This window comes from Salvelinus namaycush, unplaced genomic scaffold, assembly GCF_016432855.1.
Source record: "Salvelinus namaycush isolate Seneca unplaced genomic scaffold, SaNama_1.0 Scaffold6, whole genome shotgun sequence".
Taxonomy (NCBI): domain Eukaryota; kingdom Metazoa; phylum Chordata; class Actinopteri; order Salmoniformes; family Salmonidae; genus Salvelinus; species Salvelinus namaycush.
The window spans coordinates 998675-1015182 of NW_024061308.1; the positions used below are offsets into that span (position 1 = coordinate 998675).

Consider the following 16508-nt stretch of genomic DNA (forward strand, 5'->3'; position numbering starts at 1 on the left):
GATGAGGGAGGAAATGGGGGAATCCTGACTGGGAGATCTTATGTCACTGACAACTGTCTCACCACTGGATTTGGTCCTCATGGAGCCTGCACTTCTCTCTGCGACCATATTGGTTAATCCATTGATTAGTGAATGGCCGTTGTGTTACTGTGAGCCATTGTCACTCCAGGCAGTGAGGCACTCTTGTCAATCCCAGTCTGCACCTCATCACAAGGCACCAATTGAGAGGTATTGTTTAATGGGCCCCTCTGACTGAAAGACTCGCTACTATGGCAATTTGATTTATGGCGACAGCTAGTCTTACTGGGATCCGACACATAACAAAAAATATTACAGACAAGACTTTTACAATTTTACATGCATTTAAAAACATTAACATTGTAGTGTGTGTGCATATCTGTTACACATACTTGTACATACACACAAGTATATCACATGGGGAGAGGTATTGTGCCTTGGTGTTGCTTTATATATATTTTTTTCAAACAGGTTTGCTGTTCATTTGTGCAATATATAAGATGCAAGTTCCATGTACTCATGTCTCTGTATAATAATGTGTTTCCTTGAATTTGTTCTGGACCTGGGGACTATGAAAAGATGGCAAGGTGGCATGTCTGGTGGGGTAAGTGTGAGTGCTGTGTGTAAGTTGACTGTGCAAACATTTTGGAATTTCCAACACAATGTTTCTTATAAAAACAAGAAGTGCCAGTCAGTCTTTCCTCAACTCTTAGCCAAGAGAGACAGCTATACAGAGTATTTATATTAGCCCTCTGATTACAATGAAGAGCAAATGTGCCGCTCTTTTCTGGGCCACTTGCTTCGTGGAGTGTGATGTCAAAAAAGCAGAGCATATCTTTATTTTGGACAGACCTCTCCCCATCTTTACAACCATTGAATCTATATGTTTTGACCATGACAGTTTACAAGCTAAGGTAACACCAAGTAATTTAGTCTCCTCAACTTGTTCAACAACCACACCATTCATTACCAGATTCAGCTGAGGTCTAGAACATAGGGAATGATTTATACCAAATACAATGCACTTAGTTTTAGAGATGTTCAGGACCAGTTTATTACTGGCCATCCATTCCAAAACAGACTGCAATTCTTTAAGGGTTTCAGGAACTTCATTTGCTGTGATTGCTGATGCTTATATGGTTGAATCATCAACATATATAGACACATGCTTTGTTTAATTCCAGTGGCAGGTCATTGGTAAAAATAGAAAAGAGTAGTGCCAAGAGAGCTGCCCTGCGGTACACCACACGCTACATGTTTGACATTAGAGAAGCTTCCATTAAAGCAAAACCCTCCGTTCTATCAGATAGCTCTGAATCCACGATATAGCAGAAGTTGAAAAGCCACAACGCACAAGTTTTTTTCAACAACAGGTTATGGTCAATAATATCAACGGCTGCACTGAAATCTAACAGTACAGCTCCCACATTCTTCTTATCAATTTCTTTCAATCAATCAGCAGTCATTTGTGTCGGTGCAGTACATAGTGTCCTCCTTTTATTTATTTATTTGTAATAATGACAATTACAACAATACTGAATGAACACTTTTAACTTAATATAATACATCAAAATCAATTTAGCTTCAAATAAATAATGAAACATGTTCAATTTGGTTTAAATAATGCAAAAACAAAGTGTTGGAGAAGAAAGTAAAAGTGCAATATGTGCCATGTAAGAATGCTAACGTTTAAGTTCCTTGCTCAGAACATGAGAACATATGAAAGCTGGTGGTTCCTTTTAACATGAGTTTTCAATATTCCCAGGTAAATTTTGGGTTGTAGTTATTATAGGAATTATAGGACTATTTCTCTCTCTACGATTTGTATTTCATATACCTTTGACTATTGGATGTTCTTATAGGCACTTCAGTATTGCCAGTGTAACAGTATAGCTTCGTTCCCTCTCCTCGCTCCTACCTGGGCTCGAACCAGGAACACATCGACAACAGCCACCCTCGAAGCAGCGTTACCCATGCAGAGCAAGGGGAACAACTACTCCAAGTCTCAGAGCGAGTGACGTTTGAAACGCTATTAGCGTGCACCCCGCTAACTAGCTAGCCATTTCACATCAGTTACACCAGCCTAATCTCGGGAGTTGATATGCTTGAAGTCATAAACAGCGCAATGCTTGAAGCACAGCGACGAGCTGCTGGCAAAACGCACGAAAGTGCTGTTTGAAGGAATGCTTACGAGCCTCCTGTTGTCTACCATCGCTCAGTCAGACTGCTCTATCATATACTTAATTATAACATAATAACACACAGAAATACAAGCCTTAGGTCATTAATATGGTCAAATCCAGAAACTATCATCTCGAAAACAAGACGTTTATTCTTTCAGTGAAATACGGAACCGTTCCGTATTTTATCTAACGGGTGGCATCAATAAGTCTAAATATTCCTGTTACATTGCACAACCTTCAATGTTATGTCATAATTACGTAAAATTCTGGCAAATTAGTTCGCAATGAGCCAGGCGGCCCAAACTGTTGCATATACCCTGACTCTGCGTGCAATGAACGCAAGAGAAGTGACACAATTTCACCTGGTTAATATTGCCTGCTAACCTGGATTTCTTTTAGCTAAATATGCAGGTTTAAAAATATACTTCTGTGTATTGATTTTAAGAAAGGAATTGATGTTTATGGTTAGGTACAGTCGTACAACGATTGTGCTTTTTTCGCAAATGCGCTTTTGTTAAATCATCCCCCGTTTGGTGAAGTTGGCTGTCATTGTTAGGAAGAAAGTCTTCACAGTTTGCAATGAGCTAGGCGGCCCAAACTGCTGCATATACCCTGACTCTGTTGCAAGAGAAGTGACACCATTATCCTTGTTAAAAGAAATGCATGTTAGCAGGCAATATTATCTAAATATGCAGGTTTAAAAAATATATACTTGTGTATTGATTTTAAGAAAGGCATTGATGTTTATGGTTGGGTACACGTTGGCGCAACGACAGTCCTTTTTCGCGAATGCCACCGCATAGATTATATGCAACGCAGGACACGCTAGATAAACTAGTAATATCATCAACCATGTGTAGTTAACTAGTGATTATGATTGATTGTTTTTTATAAGTTTAATGCTAGCTAGCAACTTACCTTGGCTTCTTACTGCATTCGCGTAACAGGCAGGCTCCTCGTGGAGTGCAATGTAATCAGGTGGTTACAGCGTTGGACTAGTTAACTGTAAGGTTGCAAGATTGAATCCCTGAGCTGACAAGGTAAAAATCTGTCGTTCTGCCCCTGAACAAGGCAAGTTAACCCACCGTTCCTAGGCCGTCATTGAAAATAAGAATGTTTTCTTAACTGACTTGCCTAGTTAAATAAAGGTGTAAAAAAAAAATTGGTCGACCTCTAGTCTGGATGCTCATTAATCACATCAGACCAACAAATATTTTTTACATAAATCACAGCAAAATCTTTTGTATTTATTCTTATTTTAGGCCCAGCTTTTGGAACGTTGGATTTCCTGGATATAGCCACTATATTGTGATCACTGCATCCAACGGGTATGGATACAGCTTTACAACAAAGTTACAGTATTAGTAAAAATGTGAGCAGACTGTACCGCCCTCTGGAGTGCCTTGCGCGTGGTGCAGTTGCTGTTCCAGGTGGTTGTACAGCCCGACAGGATACCCACAATTGTGCATCTGTAAAAGTTTCTGAAGGTCTTAGGGGCCAAGCCAAATGTCTTCAGCCTCCTGTTGTGCCTTCTTCACCACACTGTCTGTGTGGGTGGACCATTTCAGATCGTCAGTGATGTGTACTCCGAGGAACGTGAAGCTTTCCACCTTCTCTACAGCGGTCCCATCGATGTTGATAGGGTTACAGTGAGAAGCTTCCTCTTGAGTGGACAGCTTGATTAAAAAAAGTCAATATTCAGGTCCCCAAGAAAGTAGACCTCTCTGTTTACATCACATACACTATCAAGAATTTCACACATTATTTAGATACTGACTGTTTACACTATCCCTATATCCCTGTAATGCTTAGAGGAGATATTACGTCAAGTGTTATTGAAGTATGGTGTGTTTTTTAAAATATATATATATATTTTTAAATAAATATAACCTTTATCTAACTAGGCAAGTTAAGAACAAATTCTTATTTACAATGACAGCCTACCAGGGAACAGTGTGTTAACTGCCTTGTTCAGGGGCAGAACGACAGATTTTTACCTTGTCCGCTCGAGGATTCGATCCAGCAACCTTTCGGTTACTGGCCCAATGCTCCAACCACTAGGCTACCTGCTACTTGCCGTTTAACCAGTCAAATGTTTGGACACCTACTCATTCAAGGCTTTTTCTTTATTTGAACTATTTTCTACATTGTAGAATGACAGTGAAGACATCAAAAATATGAAATAACACGTATGGAATCCTGTAGTAACCAAAGAGTTAAACAAATCAAAATACATTCGAGATTTGTCAAAGTAGCCACACTTTGCCTTGATGACAGCTTTGCACACTTGGCATTCTCTCAACCAGCTTCACGAGGAATGCTTTTCCAACAGTCTTGAAGGAGTTCCCACATATGCTGAGCACTTGTTGGCTGCTTTTCCTTCACTCTGCTGTCCAACTCATCCCATACCATCTCAATTGGGTATAGGTCGGGTGATTGTGGAGGCCAGGCCATCTGATGCAGCACTACATCACTATCCTTCTTGGTCAAATAGCCCGTACACAGCCTGGAGGTGTGTTGGGTCATTGTCCTGTTGATAAACAAATGATAGGCCATCCCATCTGGTTTGGGCTTAGTGGGACTATCACTGCAGAATGCTGTGGTAGCCAATTAAGAGTGCCTTGAATTCTAAATAAATCACTGACAGTGTCACCAGCAAAGCACCATCACACCACCACCTCCATGCTTCATGGTGGGAACCACAGATTCGGAGATCATCCGTTCACCTACTCTGCGTCTCAAAGACATGGCGGTTGGAACAAAAATCTCAAATTTGGACTCCAGACCAAAGGACAGATTTCTACCGGTATAATGTCCATTGCTCATGTTTCTTGGCCCAAGCAAGTCACTTCTTCTTATTGGTGTCCTCTAATAGTGGTTTCTTTGCAGCAGTTTGACCATGAAGGCTTGATTTCACGCAGTCTCTGAACAGTTGATGTTGAGATGTGTCTGTTACTTGAACTCTGAAGCATTTATTTGTGCTGCAATTTCTGAGGCTGGTAACTCTAATGAACTTATCCTCTGCAGCAGAGGTAACTCTGGGTCTTCCTTTCCTGTGGTGGGCCTCATGAGAGCCAGTTTCATCATAGCGCTTGATGGTTTTTGCGACTGCACTTAAAGAAACGTTCAAAGTTCTTTACATTTTCTGGACTGTAATTTCTCTTTGCTTATTTGAGCTGTTCTTGTCATAATATGGACTTGGTCTTTTACCAAATAGGGCTCTCTCTGTATACCACCCCTACCTTGTCACAACACGACTGATTAGCTCAAATGCATTAAGAAGGAAAGAAATTCCACAAATTAAGTTAATTCACACCTGTTAACTGAAATGCATTCCATGTGACTACCTCATGAAGCTGGTTGAGAGTGCCAAGTGTGTGCAAAGCTGTCAAGGCAAAAGGTGGCTACTTTGAAGAATCTCTAATATAAAATATACTTTTTTTTGGTTACTACAGGATTCCATATGTGTTATTTCATAGTTTGTCTTCACTATTATTCTACAATGTATAAAATAGTAAAAATTGAGAAAAACCCTCGAATAAACTTTTGACTGGTACTGTACATGCATCAACACCTCCCCCTTAAGCATTCCTGTCTCTTCTATAGCTATTGTATTGCTTCTGCTGGATCATCAAATTAATTATCATGCCTAATATGAATGTTATCTGATGTTAGCAAGTTATTGATTTCATTAACCTTATTTCTAAGGCTACGTATATTAATATGGGCTATTTTCAGCCCTTTCCTGAGTAACTTATCAGAGATAGACAGACATAATATGGAAAATATCAAACAAAGCAAGAGAAAAAATATATACATTCAGCAGCCCATTAATTAGTCCGTGTGTGTGCAATTACTACGTCCACAACCATGTTGTTCCGGCTTGATTGTCCCTCGATGATAATCTGATTTCAGGTTTATTAGCTGACTCCACCAGTATTTGGACGCAACAGTTGAAGCTATTTTCTTGTAGAACAATTTTTGTTTTTAAAAAGATCCTTCACCTGTGAGACACCACTGTCCTCACCGCTACTCCCGCCTGCTTTGGTCATTGTCATGGTTACTCCTCATAGTTCCAGACAGGGCAGGTCACTGGAAAATTAGAAACAACAAATGGCAGGGATCTAGACAGCCTCAAGCCCGTGACAATCCACGGTCCCAGCCACAATGGCTAACTGCGTCACAGGCTGCATTCAAGCCCTCAAGAAGACGCTAGCAAACAGCTCCTCAGACCCGGATTTGGTCGGCAGGATCACTGGATAGATGGTAGCGGTCCCAGCAACTGATACCAACCGCGTCGCGGGATCCAAATTCAAAAGGTAGTTGGCTATTAACTTAACTTTTTCAATAGACTTAAAACTTTCCAAAACAACAAACCGAGCTCTCCCGCGTTCAACAGGAAGTGACGTGTGTGTGCAATGTGTTCAAGATGATCGCATTAACCTGGTCAGTATAGGTCATGGAAAGTGCAGGTGTTCTTTTTTATAGGTCAGCTTCTGTTTTTCAGAAACTACTGAGTAGACTGAGGAAGGTTAGACGAACATTAGAACCATAACACTACTACAGTACGTGTTCTACGTACAGACTTTCAATGTGACAATCTAAATGCATCAGATTTCTGTAAATGTCTGTTTCTCTTGCCAGGAAGGACTTTTTCATTTGGTAATGGAGAGGGTGATGAATAGTACTGTCATTAACTGGCTCAATCCCTCAGGCAGCTCTGGGCTGGCTCAGCATGGAGCCTGATGTCATTGTGAACCCTTCAGTGTTTGACTACCAGGAACGTCTCTGTTAATGTTTCATAACCTAATAATGTAAAGTCTGCTTATCTGCAGAACACTCAGTTCTGGACATATTGGAAAATCTGGACATATTGGAAAATCTGTACACGCCAATGCATACATTTATGCGAAGCGTTAACATTGGATAAGAGGACAAAAAAACTATTATTCTTTCACTATTTTATGGAGCTAAAAAAACAAGTGAAGCAAAGTCAGCCAGCCTGTGACATGACTTGAGTTCTAGTATTTGTATTGGCAAAGAGCTGTGTCATGTTGACCTCTACAGACAATTTTGGGTGGCAGGCCAGGCAGCAAGTCACATGTGACTGAGACTGCAGGGAGAAGAGGGGATGTGTGTTTTACACTAGTGTACGAGCTTGGTCCAAGAAATGCATGATTCCCTTTCTGAAGGATCTCATCTCTACCTGACACTGTTAGAGGTATTTATCGAACCAGGGTCTGTAGTGACGCCTCTAGCACTGAGATGCAGTGTCTTAGACCGCTACGCCACTCGGGAGTCCAGTGGGTTAAACAGTGGGTGTGGTGGTATCACTTACCTTTTGGTTTGTTCAGGGGTTTTAACACAGCATTGTTGAGTGCATAATGGGAACTACCTAGAGGGAAGGGTTGCTAAATAGCTGTTCTCCCTTTTCCACTCTTTTCCTGTGAGGAGGGGAGGCCTGCCTTCCTCTCAGAGGAATGTGGGTGTGTGTCGGTATGTGTTTGTCCTGCGGTGAGGGTGAAGAGCTGTGTAACACGCCTGACAACAGATCACAACACCTCAAAGCTCTACAGCTACGGTCTTAGTTTCAACGTGACGGGCGCAGGTTATTGGGAAGTTCTGGTCTTTACAGGATAAATTGGTGTTTTCGGGTTTTCACACAGGGAGTGAAGGTGAGAACTACAGGTTTGGACAGTTTGGTGTCTCAGGTTTGGTGTTTTTGTATTTTTATATGAAGTAGCCTAAATATCTAGACTAGAAATATCTATTTCAGTGTTGTCTGCTAATGCTCTGTTCTTGTGAGTTGCAGAAATCACTGTTCACTTTTGGTCATGCATGTAGTCTTATGACAAGGTTTCAAGGTGTTTTAGCTGCTAGCTTCTGAAGGTGATCTACTTAGCCTGATGCTGGAGATGGCTTTTATTAGTGCTTTACCATATGTTCTTTTGAGAAAATAGATATAGAATGAAAATAGTTTTATGGCTTCAGTAACTCAGTGAGGGCCTACTACTGATTATAACCTAAGATGCATATTGACTTGACTCGCGTATAAAACCAACGGATGTTACTCCCAACAGATTGAGACATTTCCCCTTGGTTCTCACACAACATGGCTGCTTTATCAAACCACTGCAACCTCTACCCAGAGAAGAGGGTTTTTAGAAAATGTATTTAAACCACTGTCCCACACGCAAATCAGCTTATAGCCAGCCAGAGTAAATGCTAGAAAGGGCTGGCGTTTGTTTTAATCCCCTGCCTGGCCTCCGGTGATGCAGCCTGGCCTCTCTGAGAGAATGTCCTTGTAAGGAGAACATAACCTTCAGTGACGCCGTAGGCCCATAGGGTAAACTGTATTTTACATGGATACAGTAGGGGCCCCATTAGTTAGGAAAATGGGCTGTGAGTTCGATGCAAATAAGTAGTCATTTGCAAGCCTGTTTGAATGGAAGATGAGTGTACCAGAGCAGTTATGTAGCCTACCTGAATGAACCGTAAAAGTTTAACCTTTTTTATTTTCGTGGGGGAGATGCGATTTAGGCTGTCAGCAAGTGCTGTCAGGTCCAGGGCTACCTGCTGCCCCTACTGAAGGAGTTCAGTCTGATCCCTGAGGCAGCCATTTTCACACCATCTGACATGTGATGCAGCCAGCCACCCTAACCCAGCCCAACCCGCTCCTAGCCACCTCTGCTGTGCTAGCTGCAGCTATGGAAGATCCAATTGCTTGCCCTGATCTCTGGATCTGAGCGTGGATTACATGTGAACAGGGATCCAAGTACGCCCTGGCGGATTACAGATTTGAAATATTAATCTTTGCATCTGCTTGCTCAGATCTGAGGGCAGATATGACTGGGATTAAAGGGTGGGAGGCTTGGAGAGACGCTAGAGGGGAACTCATGGATTAATACTAGGAAACTCTTACAGAAAGTGTTTTAAAGTAGAAGTTTTCAGTCTGGTGTACCGTTGGGTGAATGCCAAGGATGTGCCATAGTTCCCTAACCTCAAGTTCTCCTATATGGGATCCTATGAGTCTGTAGGAATGAGGGAGCATCATTTGGTTGAAAGGGGAGATGGGAATAGGGGCACTGAGACAGACACCGTTCAGGGATGTTTTTAGCCTGCAGGAGTCGGAGTGTTTTATTTTGTTGCAGTTGGAGTAGACATCTGTGTTAGTGGAGTAGTAGGCATTCATATAATTTGTCGTGACTTTACTTTCATTAATCTGATGACTGTTATTTATTTAATCCACTATGTTAAATTGTTACCCAATTGTTGTTTTTATTAATCATGTAACAATTCACTCATTAGGATTTGGGGCACCACTGAAGAAGTTGTTTAGAAAGTTACCATCTCCCGAATTAAACTCTGTTTTTTACGTATTTCATCAATAAACAGTCATCTTATTAATCATTACCTCTTACCAAATACTCATTCTGAACGATCGTAACCTTGGATCTGCAAAAATGTATTTGTGTGAAATGCCTTTTGTTGTTTATCTTGGTCGGAACCAAGCCTTCTCGTAAAGTTGTTGGCTTTTCAGCTGTATGGCTTTAATTGTCCGAAAGGGGTCTCCCCTTTCCCGTCTAATGTTGTTCACTCTGGAAGATAACCAGCCATGTCAACGGTTCCCATTTGGTGATGAGCGTAGTAGGAGAGTCTCACTTAGATTCGCTTTTCTCGATATCTGACTTAAGACTGCTAATCAGCTGTACCAGCGATGGTCTGAAGTGAGCTTCTCACCTCTTCCTCCTCGTGTTGGTATTGAGGATTCGGACCACGATGGACATGAGCTGCAGCTCTTTGTCTCTCTGGTCTAAAGGAAGGAGAGTTTATTTCTTCACCTCGTGTTGAGGTTCAGAGTTTCAACCATTTAAAACATGTAGCTCTCGTCTCACGTTTCCTGGTCTAAAGGTTGATTCCTCTTCCAAGCCTTTATGCACTCTTGGTCAAAAGGGGCGTTCCGTCATGCTGTAAAGCTCTCTGACCTCACTCGGGGCGTGGCTACTTAATGTGCAAAGGATATCAAAAACTATCTCATTAGAAAACTAAAATCACACATGCCTTCATCACTTTTCATTTTGTATTCACAACATATTGGATGAAAACTTGACAGATAAAGGGGTTATCCTTTCCAAGTTACAGTATTTGGTCCACACAGTTTTTAATAACATCACAAAATGAAAAACAATGACATTCGTTTTCTACATCTCCCCACTGACCATTTCCCACATCGTTACGTTAGAAATATTGTTCCATTATTCACTTTTTGGACGCTAGAGTTTTGGGCGGACAAAAGTGTCTGAACAAAGACATTCCTTTGCTTCAGGCCTGGGCAATTCCAGTCCTCGGGGGCCTGATTGGTGTCACACTTTTCCCCCATCCCTAGCAAACACACCTGATTTAAACTAATTGCATTTTTAACTGAAGATCATGATTTAGTTTAGGTGTGTTAGCTGGGGCAAAAGTGTGACACCAATCAGGCCCCTGAGGGCTGGAGGTTCCCAGGCCTGCGTTTGGCTGATACTAAAGACCAAGAGGGAGTGTCTCTCTGTCTACACGACCAGGTGTGAAAGGTCGACCATCCAGCAGCCCCCCCACCCGTCTGATCTGATGCATTCTGATCCTCACAGGACAGTCATGACACCTTTTTTTAATATCCAGATTCACTCAACAGCCATATGACTGTCAGATTACATAATGTCAGGCTTTTGACCCTGTTAGTTCTCATCCATACCACTAGGTGGCATGAAAACCATAGAGTTGTTGTGCATACAAACACAAACTTGTCACATCAATGATGTGTATAAACCTTGGATGACTGACAGGGGGTGCTGTATTGAAGTGACCGCACAGCCATTTTGGTACTCCTGCATTGTAAAATATATTTCGGAAGCTATAGAAATTTAACATCAACATTAGTTTTTGACAAGTATATTCTATTAGTCACCTTAATGCTTATTTAGAAATTATATGTGAACTGAACATAAAAATATATATACAGTAGTAGTCAAAAGTTTGACACCTACTCATTCCAGGATTATTTTTTTTACTATATTCTACACTATATTCTATTCTATTGTAGAATAACAGTGAAGACATCAAAACTATGAAATAACACATATAGTAGTAACCAAAAAAGTGTTAAACAGATCAAAATAATTTATTTGAGATTCTTCAAAGTAGCCACCCTTTGCCTTGATGACAGCTTTGCACACTTGTCATTCTCTCAACCAGCTTCACCTGGAATGCTTTTCCAACAGTCTTGAAGGAGTTCCCACATATGCTGAGCACTTGTTGGCTGCTTTTCCTTCACTTTGCTGTCCAACTCATCCCATACCATCTCAATTGGGTTGAGGTCGAGTGATTGTGGAGGCCAGGTCATCTGATGCAGCACTACATCACTCTCCTTCTTGGTCAAATAGCCCTTACACAGCCTGAAGGTGTGTTGCGTTATTGTCCTGTTGAAAACAAATGATAGTCCCACTAAGCGCAAACCAGATGGGATGGTGTATCGCTGCAGAATGCTGTGGTAGCCATGCTGGTTAAGTGTGCCGTGAATTCTAAATAAATCACTGACAGTGTCACCAGCAAAGCACCCCCATACATCACAGCTCCTCCTCCATGCTTCATGGTGGGAACCACACATGCAGAGATCATCTGTTCACCTACTCAGCATCTCACTATCAAATTTGGACTCATCAGACCAAAGGACAGATTTTCACTGGTCTAATGTCCATTTCCTCGTGTTGGCCCAAGCAAGTCTCTTCTGCTTATTGGTGTCCTTTTAGTAGTGGTTTTTTGCTGCAATTCAATCATGAAGGCCTGATTCACACAGTCTCCGCTGAACAGTTGATGTTGACGTGTCTGTTAAATACCTTATCCTCTGCAGCAGAGGTAACTCTGGGTCTTCCTTTCCTGTGGCGGTCCTCATGAAAGCCAGTTTCATCATAGCGCTTGATGGGTTTTTGCGACTGCACTTGAGACATTCAAATTTCTTGACATGTTCCGGATTGACTGACCTCCGTGTCTTAAAGTAATGATGGACTGTCATTTCTCTTTGCTTATTTGAGCTGTTCTTGCCATATGGACTTATTTGGTAAAAGACCATCTTCTGTATACCCCTCCCCCCTACCTTGTCACAACACATCTGATTTAGCTAAAAAAAAATCCACAAACAAACATTTAACAAGGCACACCTGTTAATTGAAATGCATTCCAGGTGACTACCTCGAAGTTGGTTGAGAGAATGCAAAGCGTGTGCAAAGCTGTCATCAAGGCAAAGGGTGGCTACTTTGAAGAATCTCAAATATAAAATATATTTTGATTTAACACTTTTGCTTACTTCATAGTTTTGATGTCTTCACTTTTATTCTACAATGTAGAAAATAGGTAAATAAAGAAAAACCCTTGAATGAGTAGGTGTGTCCTAACTTTTGACTGGTTCTTTATTATAAGGGAGTACTAATTGGACCATACATAGCATCAGCGGTCCAGGGTTTATTTTTTTATATATATATTATACCAATCCATCATTGGTCACGAGCTTGGTTTGATTGTCTTCTAGCTTGTTCCCATTGCCCTATAGTCAGTCACCCAAGAACAGCTACGGACATACAGCTCTCTGAGACCTTTTTAGAAGTCTGTTTCACCACTGTCAGAATTATTTATGCCACAGTGAATAATAAATGCAGCTGTTCTTGAGGTTTTACACTAGTCGATCCCTCCCATGGGCTATGGCCCTTTGTCAGTGGTGTATATTTGATGTATGTAACTTGTCACGGGTGTGTATTTTATTTATGGGAGTTGTATTCATCAAGGGGAGGGTAACACTCTGCCTCTTCACAAAGCAGTTGACAATAAACCACAGAAATATACATGAAGTGTTGTGATATCCTCTGTCTTCCTGAGAATGAGCAGCAGGAAGTCAACACAGCAGGTCTTTGGTAATTACGATAATGCAGTTTGGCTACTTCTGTAGTTTCAAGATAACTGTACAGTAGCCTCCGATGAGCTGATGTTGGGGTTTCAGGTGGTGACTGTTTCTCAGATTTGCGTCATACATTTTTGTAATGTTGCTTGGAAATTTACAACAAATTGTAGAATTTTGATTGACACTTTTTTTTTTTTTTTTTTTTTTTTTAATAGTGGGCTATGTAGTGCCACTGGCATAAGTTATTTACTAATTGAAATGTAATATGCTTATAACCTATTAGCCATTTTCACTTTTAATAAAGCACTAACTTGTAATTGTTTGGTTTCACACTGACCTCTCTCCTCTCTTTAGGGTACAGTGTTTAGCCTGGAGGAAGAGGAGGAGCAGGGCGTGATCATAGCCGAGGACAGCAACGACATCTACATCCTGTCTGGAGAACAGCTTCCTGGCCAGCTCAGTCCCCCCGCGTCGCTGCTGGGCACTGGAGACAGCAGTGGGCCGGGCAGCTGGCAGACAGAGAGCTTACCCGTGTCTCTGGCAGGCAACGATTCCTGGGCACAGGTGAGCATGATGGACCACCCCGAAGATGTCAAGAGTCTGGACAGCAACGAGGGCGCCCTGGCTGAGGAGCGCAGTGAGAACAACTCCTCCAACTCTGACATTGTGCACGTGGAGCGAGAGGACGCAGAGGAGGGTGGGGCCGAGTTGCAGGAGAGCATGCTGAGTGTGCTGGGGACGGAGAGCGAGCTGGCTGAGCTGAGGGCGGAGTTTAGGGATGACACCCCGCTTCCTGTCCCAGCAGCCCCAGAGCCCGTCGTGGTATATCTGGAGGAGCCGGTCATCATAGAGACGCCTGCTCCCCTGTCAGCAGTTCTGTCAGAGCTGCATGCCCCATCGCCTGTCCCCGTGTCAGAGCCCGAGCCCTCTGCTCCAGACCCTATGATTGAGCCTGAGCCTGCCCCTGTTGTGGAGGCAGCACCACCATCCCCCGCCAAGGCACCCTCTACTCCCCCATCAGCAAAGCCTGTTCCAGAGCCAGTCGCAGCACCGCCAGAGCCAGTTCCAGAGGAGCCCCAGCCTGAACCTCAGTCAGAGACTGTGCTGGAGCCGGCTGCAGCGCCCCTCCTGGAGGCACTCCCAGCTCCTGTGGCCCCAGCCGAGGAGCCCCCGGTGCAGACGGAACCAGAGCCCAAGTCGGAGATCCCAGTGCTGCTGTATGGTGGAGCTGCTCTGGTGGCCCTTGTTGCTGTGGTGACCTGGGGAGTCATGACCCACCGGAAGAAGTAGCCTAGCAGTGCTCCTGAACCGGGTTGCAGACCTCACCTCCTCCCTGGTCCCTGCCTGGCTCACTGCTGCTAATCTGGGCTGCTGGGCCTGCCACTACCAGGTGGACACACCATGTGAACAATTACTTATTTTCCTTCTCTCCATTTTTGTTTTCCCCCGTTCTCCTCTCTGCTCATCTGGCAATTTGATGTTTTTCTTCAGTTGCTGCCTCCAACCCATCACCTCTCAAACTGGAAAGGACATTTGTAAGATTTTCTAGCGGTTTCTATGTTTTCCGGGTGCTTGGTTCTGTTCGGTGCCATGCGGATGCACGTCACAGACACACCCTGTTTGTATGTTACTCACTCGGCTGGAGCTTGGGGTACCTCTTTGTCCTCAGAGCCTAGTGGGTGTAGCGCAGAAGAGTCAGAATTCCCTGTTCTATTGCAGGGAAAAGGGAAGCTATTCCAATATTTTCATATACAACAATATAAGTTCTGATCACATTATGTCCTCTGAAAAGGAAACCTGTCTTCAAGGATTAGATGAGCATGTTTGTTTTTTATGGCAATTAACTAATCATGATTAGACTTTTGATTTGTTTTTAGAATTCACTGTACTGGAGACACTGATGTGCCTATAAAATATTTCTGCAGAATTGAGCCCCATAAAGAGACAATATTTTTCATAGAGCACTTGATAGGGATTAATAATATCGCACTTAAATGTAAAGTAGATACACATGACCAAAAGTATGTGGACACATTTCATTTCAACATTTCATTCCAAAATCAAGGGCATTAATATGGAGTTTGTCCCCTCTTTGCTGCTACAACAGCCTCCACTCTTCTGGGAAGGCTTTCCACTAGATGTTGGAACATTGCTGCGGTGACTTGCTTCCATTCAGCCACGAGCATTAGTGAGGTCTGGCACTGCTGTTAGGCGATTAGGTCTGGCTCGTAGTCAGCGTTCCAATTCATCCCAAAGGTGTTCGATGGGATTGAGTTCAGGGCTCTGTGCAGGCCAGTCAAGTTTTTCCACACCGATCTCGACAAACCATTTCTGTTTGGACCTTGCTTTGTGCACGGGGGCATTGTCATGCTGAAACAGGAAAGGGCCTTCTCCAAACTGTTGCCACAAAGTTGGAAGCACAGAATTGTCTAGAATGTCATTGTATGCTTTATCATTAAGATTTCCCTTCACTGGAACTAAGGGGCCAAGCCTGAACCATGAAATACAGCCCCAGACCATTATTCCTCTTCCACCTAACTTTACAGTTGGCACTATACATTGGGGCAGGTAGCGTTCTCCTGCCATCAACCAAACCCAGATTTGTCCGTCGGGACTGCCAGATGATGAACCGTGATTCATCGCTCGTGTCCAATGGCGGCGAGCTTTACACCACTCCAGCCGACGCTTAGCATTGCAACGGATGTGCCAGAATCCACTAATTTGAAGGGGTGTCCACATAGTGTATGTTTATCTACTTCTTTCCAGTCACTTACTACATCACCTAAGTGTTATTTTGTTAAGTTTTGGGAAATTGAGGGATTCCACTTTAAGATGTGAATAGGATGCCATGACTCAATTCATTTGTCACTAACTAATTTCAGTCATTTAGTAAACAGACTCCTGTGTCTCTTATAGCTTTAGATAGTTACGATTTGGGATCATATTGCAGTAGTATCTGCAATTAAATAGATTTTGAATGTAAAAAAAAAAAAGAGGATAAAGACTACCGCAGCTCACAGCCAGAGTGGCATACACCGTTGCGTTTGATTACTAACCATCTCCTTGAAAATAGGCATTTAGATTATCTGGTATAGAACTGTCAATGGTCACTATCAACCTTTTGTGTGTTAACTATTGTGTTTGTGTGAGTGAAACTAAAGCCAGCTTAACCATGATGGCACCATGGTCAATAATGTTCCATGTACTGTACCATGTGCTCTGACAGGGAATGGAGGGTTGGGAATGACTGCACCAAGACCCTGAATTTCATATTCATTTGTTCAACACAAGTCGTGTTCAAGAGGGATATTAGGTTTAAGATTTAAATATAAAACTTGAAATCAAGTAGTCATCTTTCATCTGATGTTGAGACTATA

The 16508-nt window shown here is 42.5% G+C and overlaps 1 protein-coding gene across 1 annotated transcript in view; it reads left to right on the forward strand.

Moving 5' to 3' along the window:
- The window catches only part of bcl2l13 (BCL2 like 13), a 41066-nt gene extending 25826 nt beyond the window's left edge, over nucleotides 1–15240 (forward strand). The window contains exon 7 of the mRNA XM_038986891.1: nucleotides 13486–15240. Coding sequence (XP_038842819.1) covers nucleotides 13486–14421 — 936 coding nt within the window. The 3' untranslated portion in view covers nucleotides 14422–15240. The remainder of the gene's footprint in view (nucleotides 1–13485) is intronic.
- Nucleotides 15241–16508: the final 1268 nt, after the last annotated feature.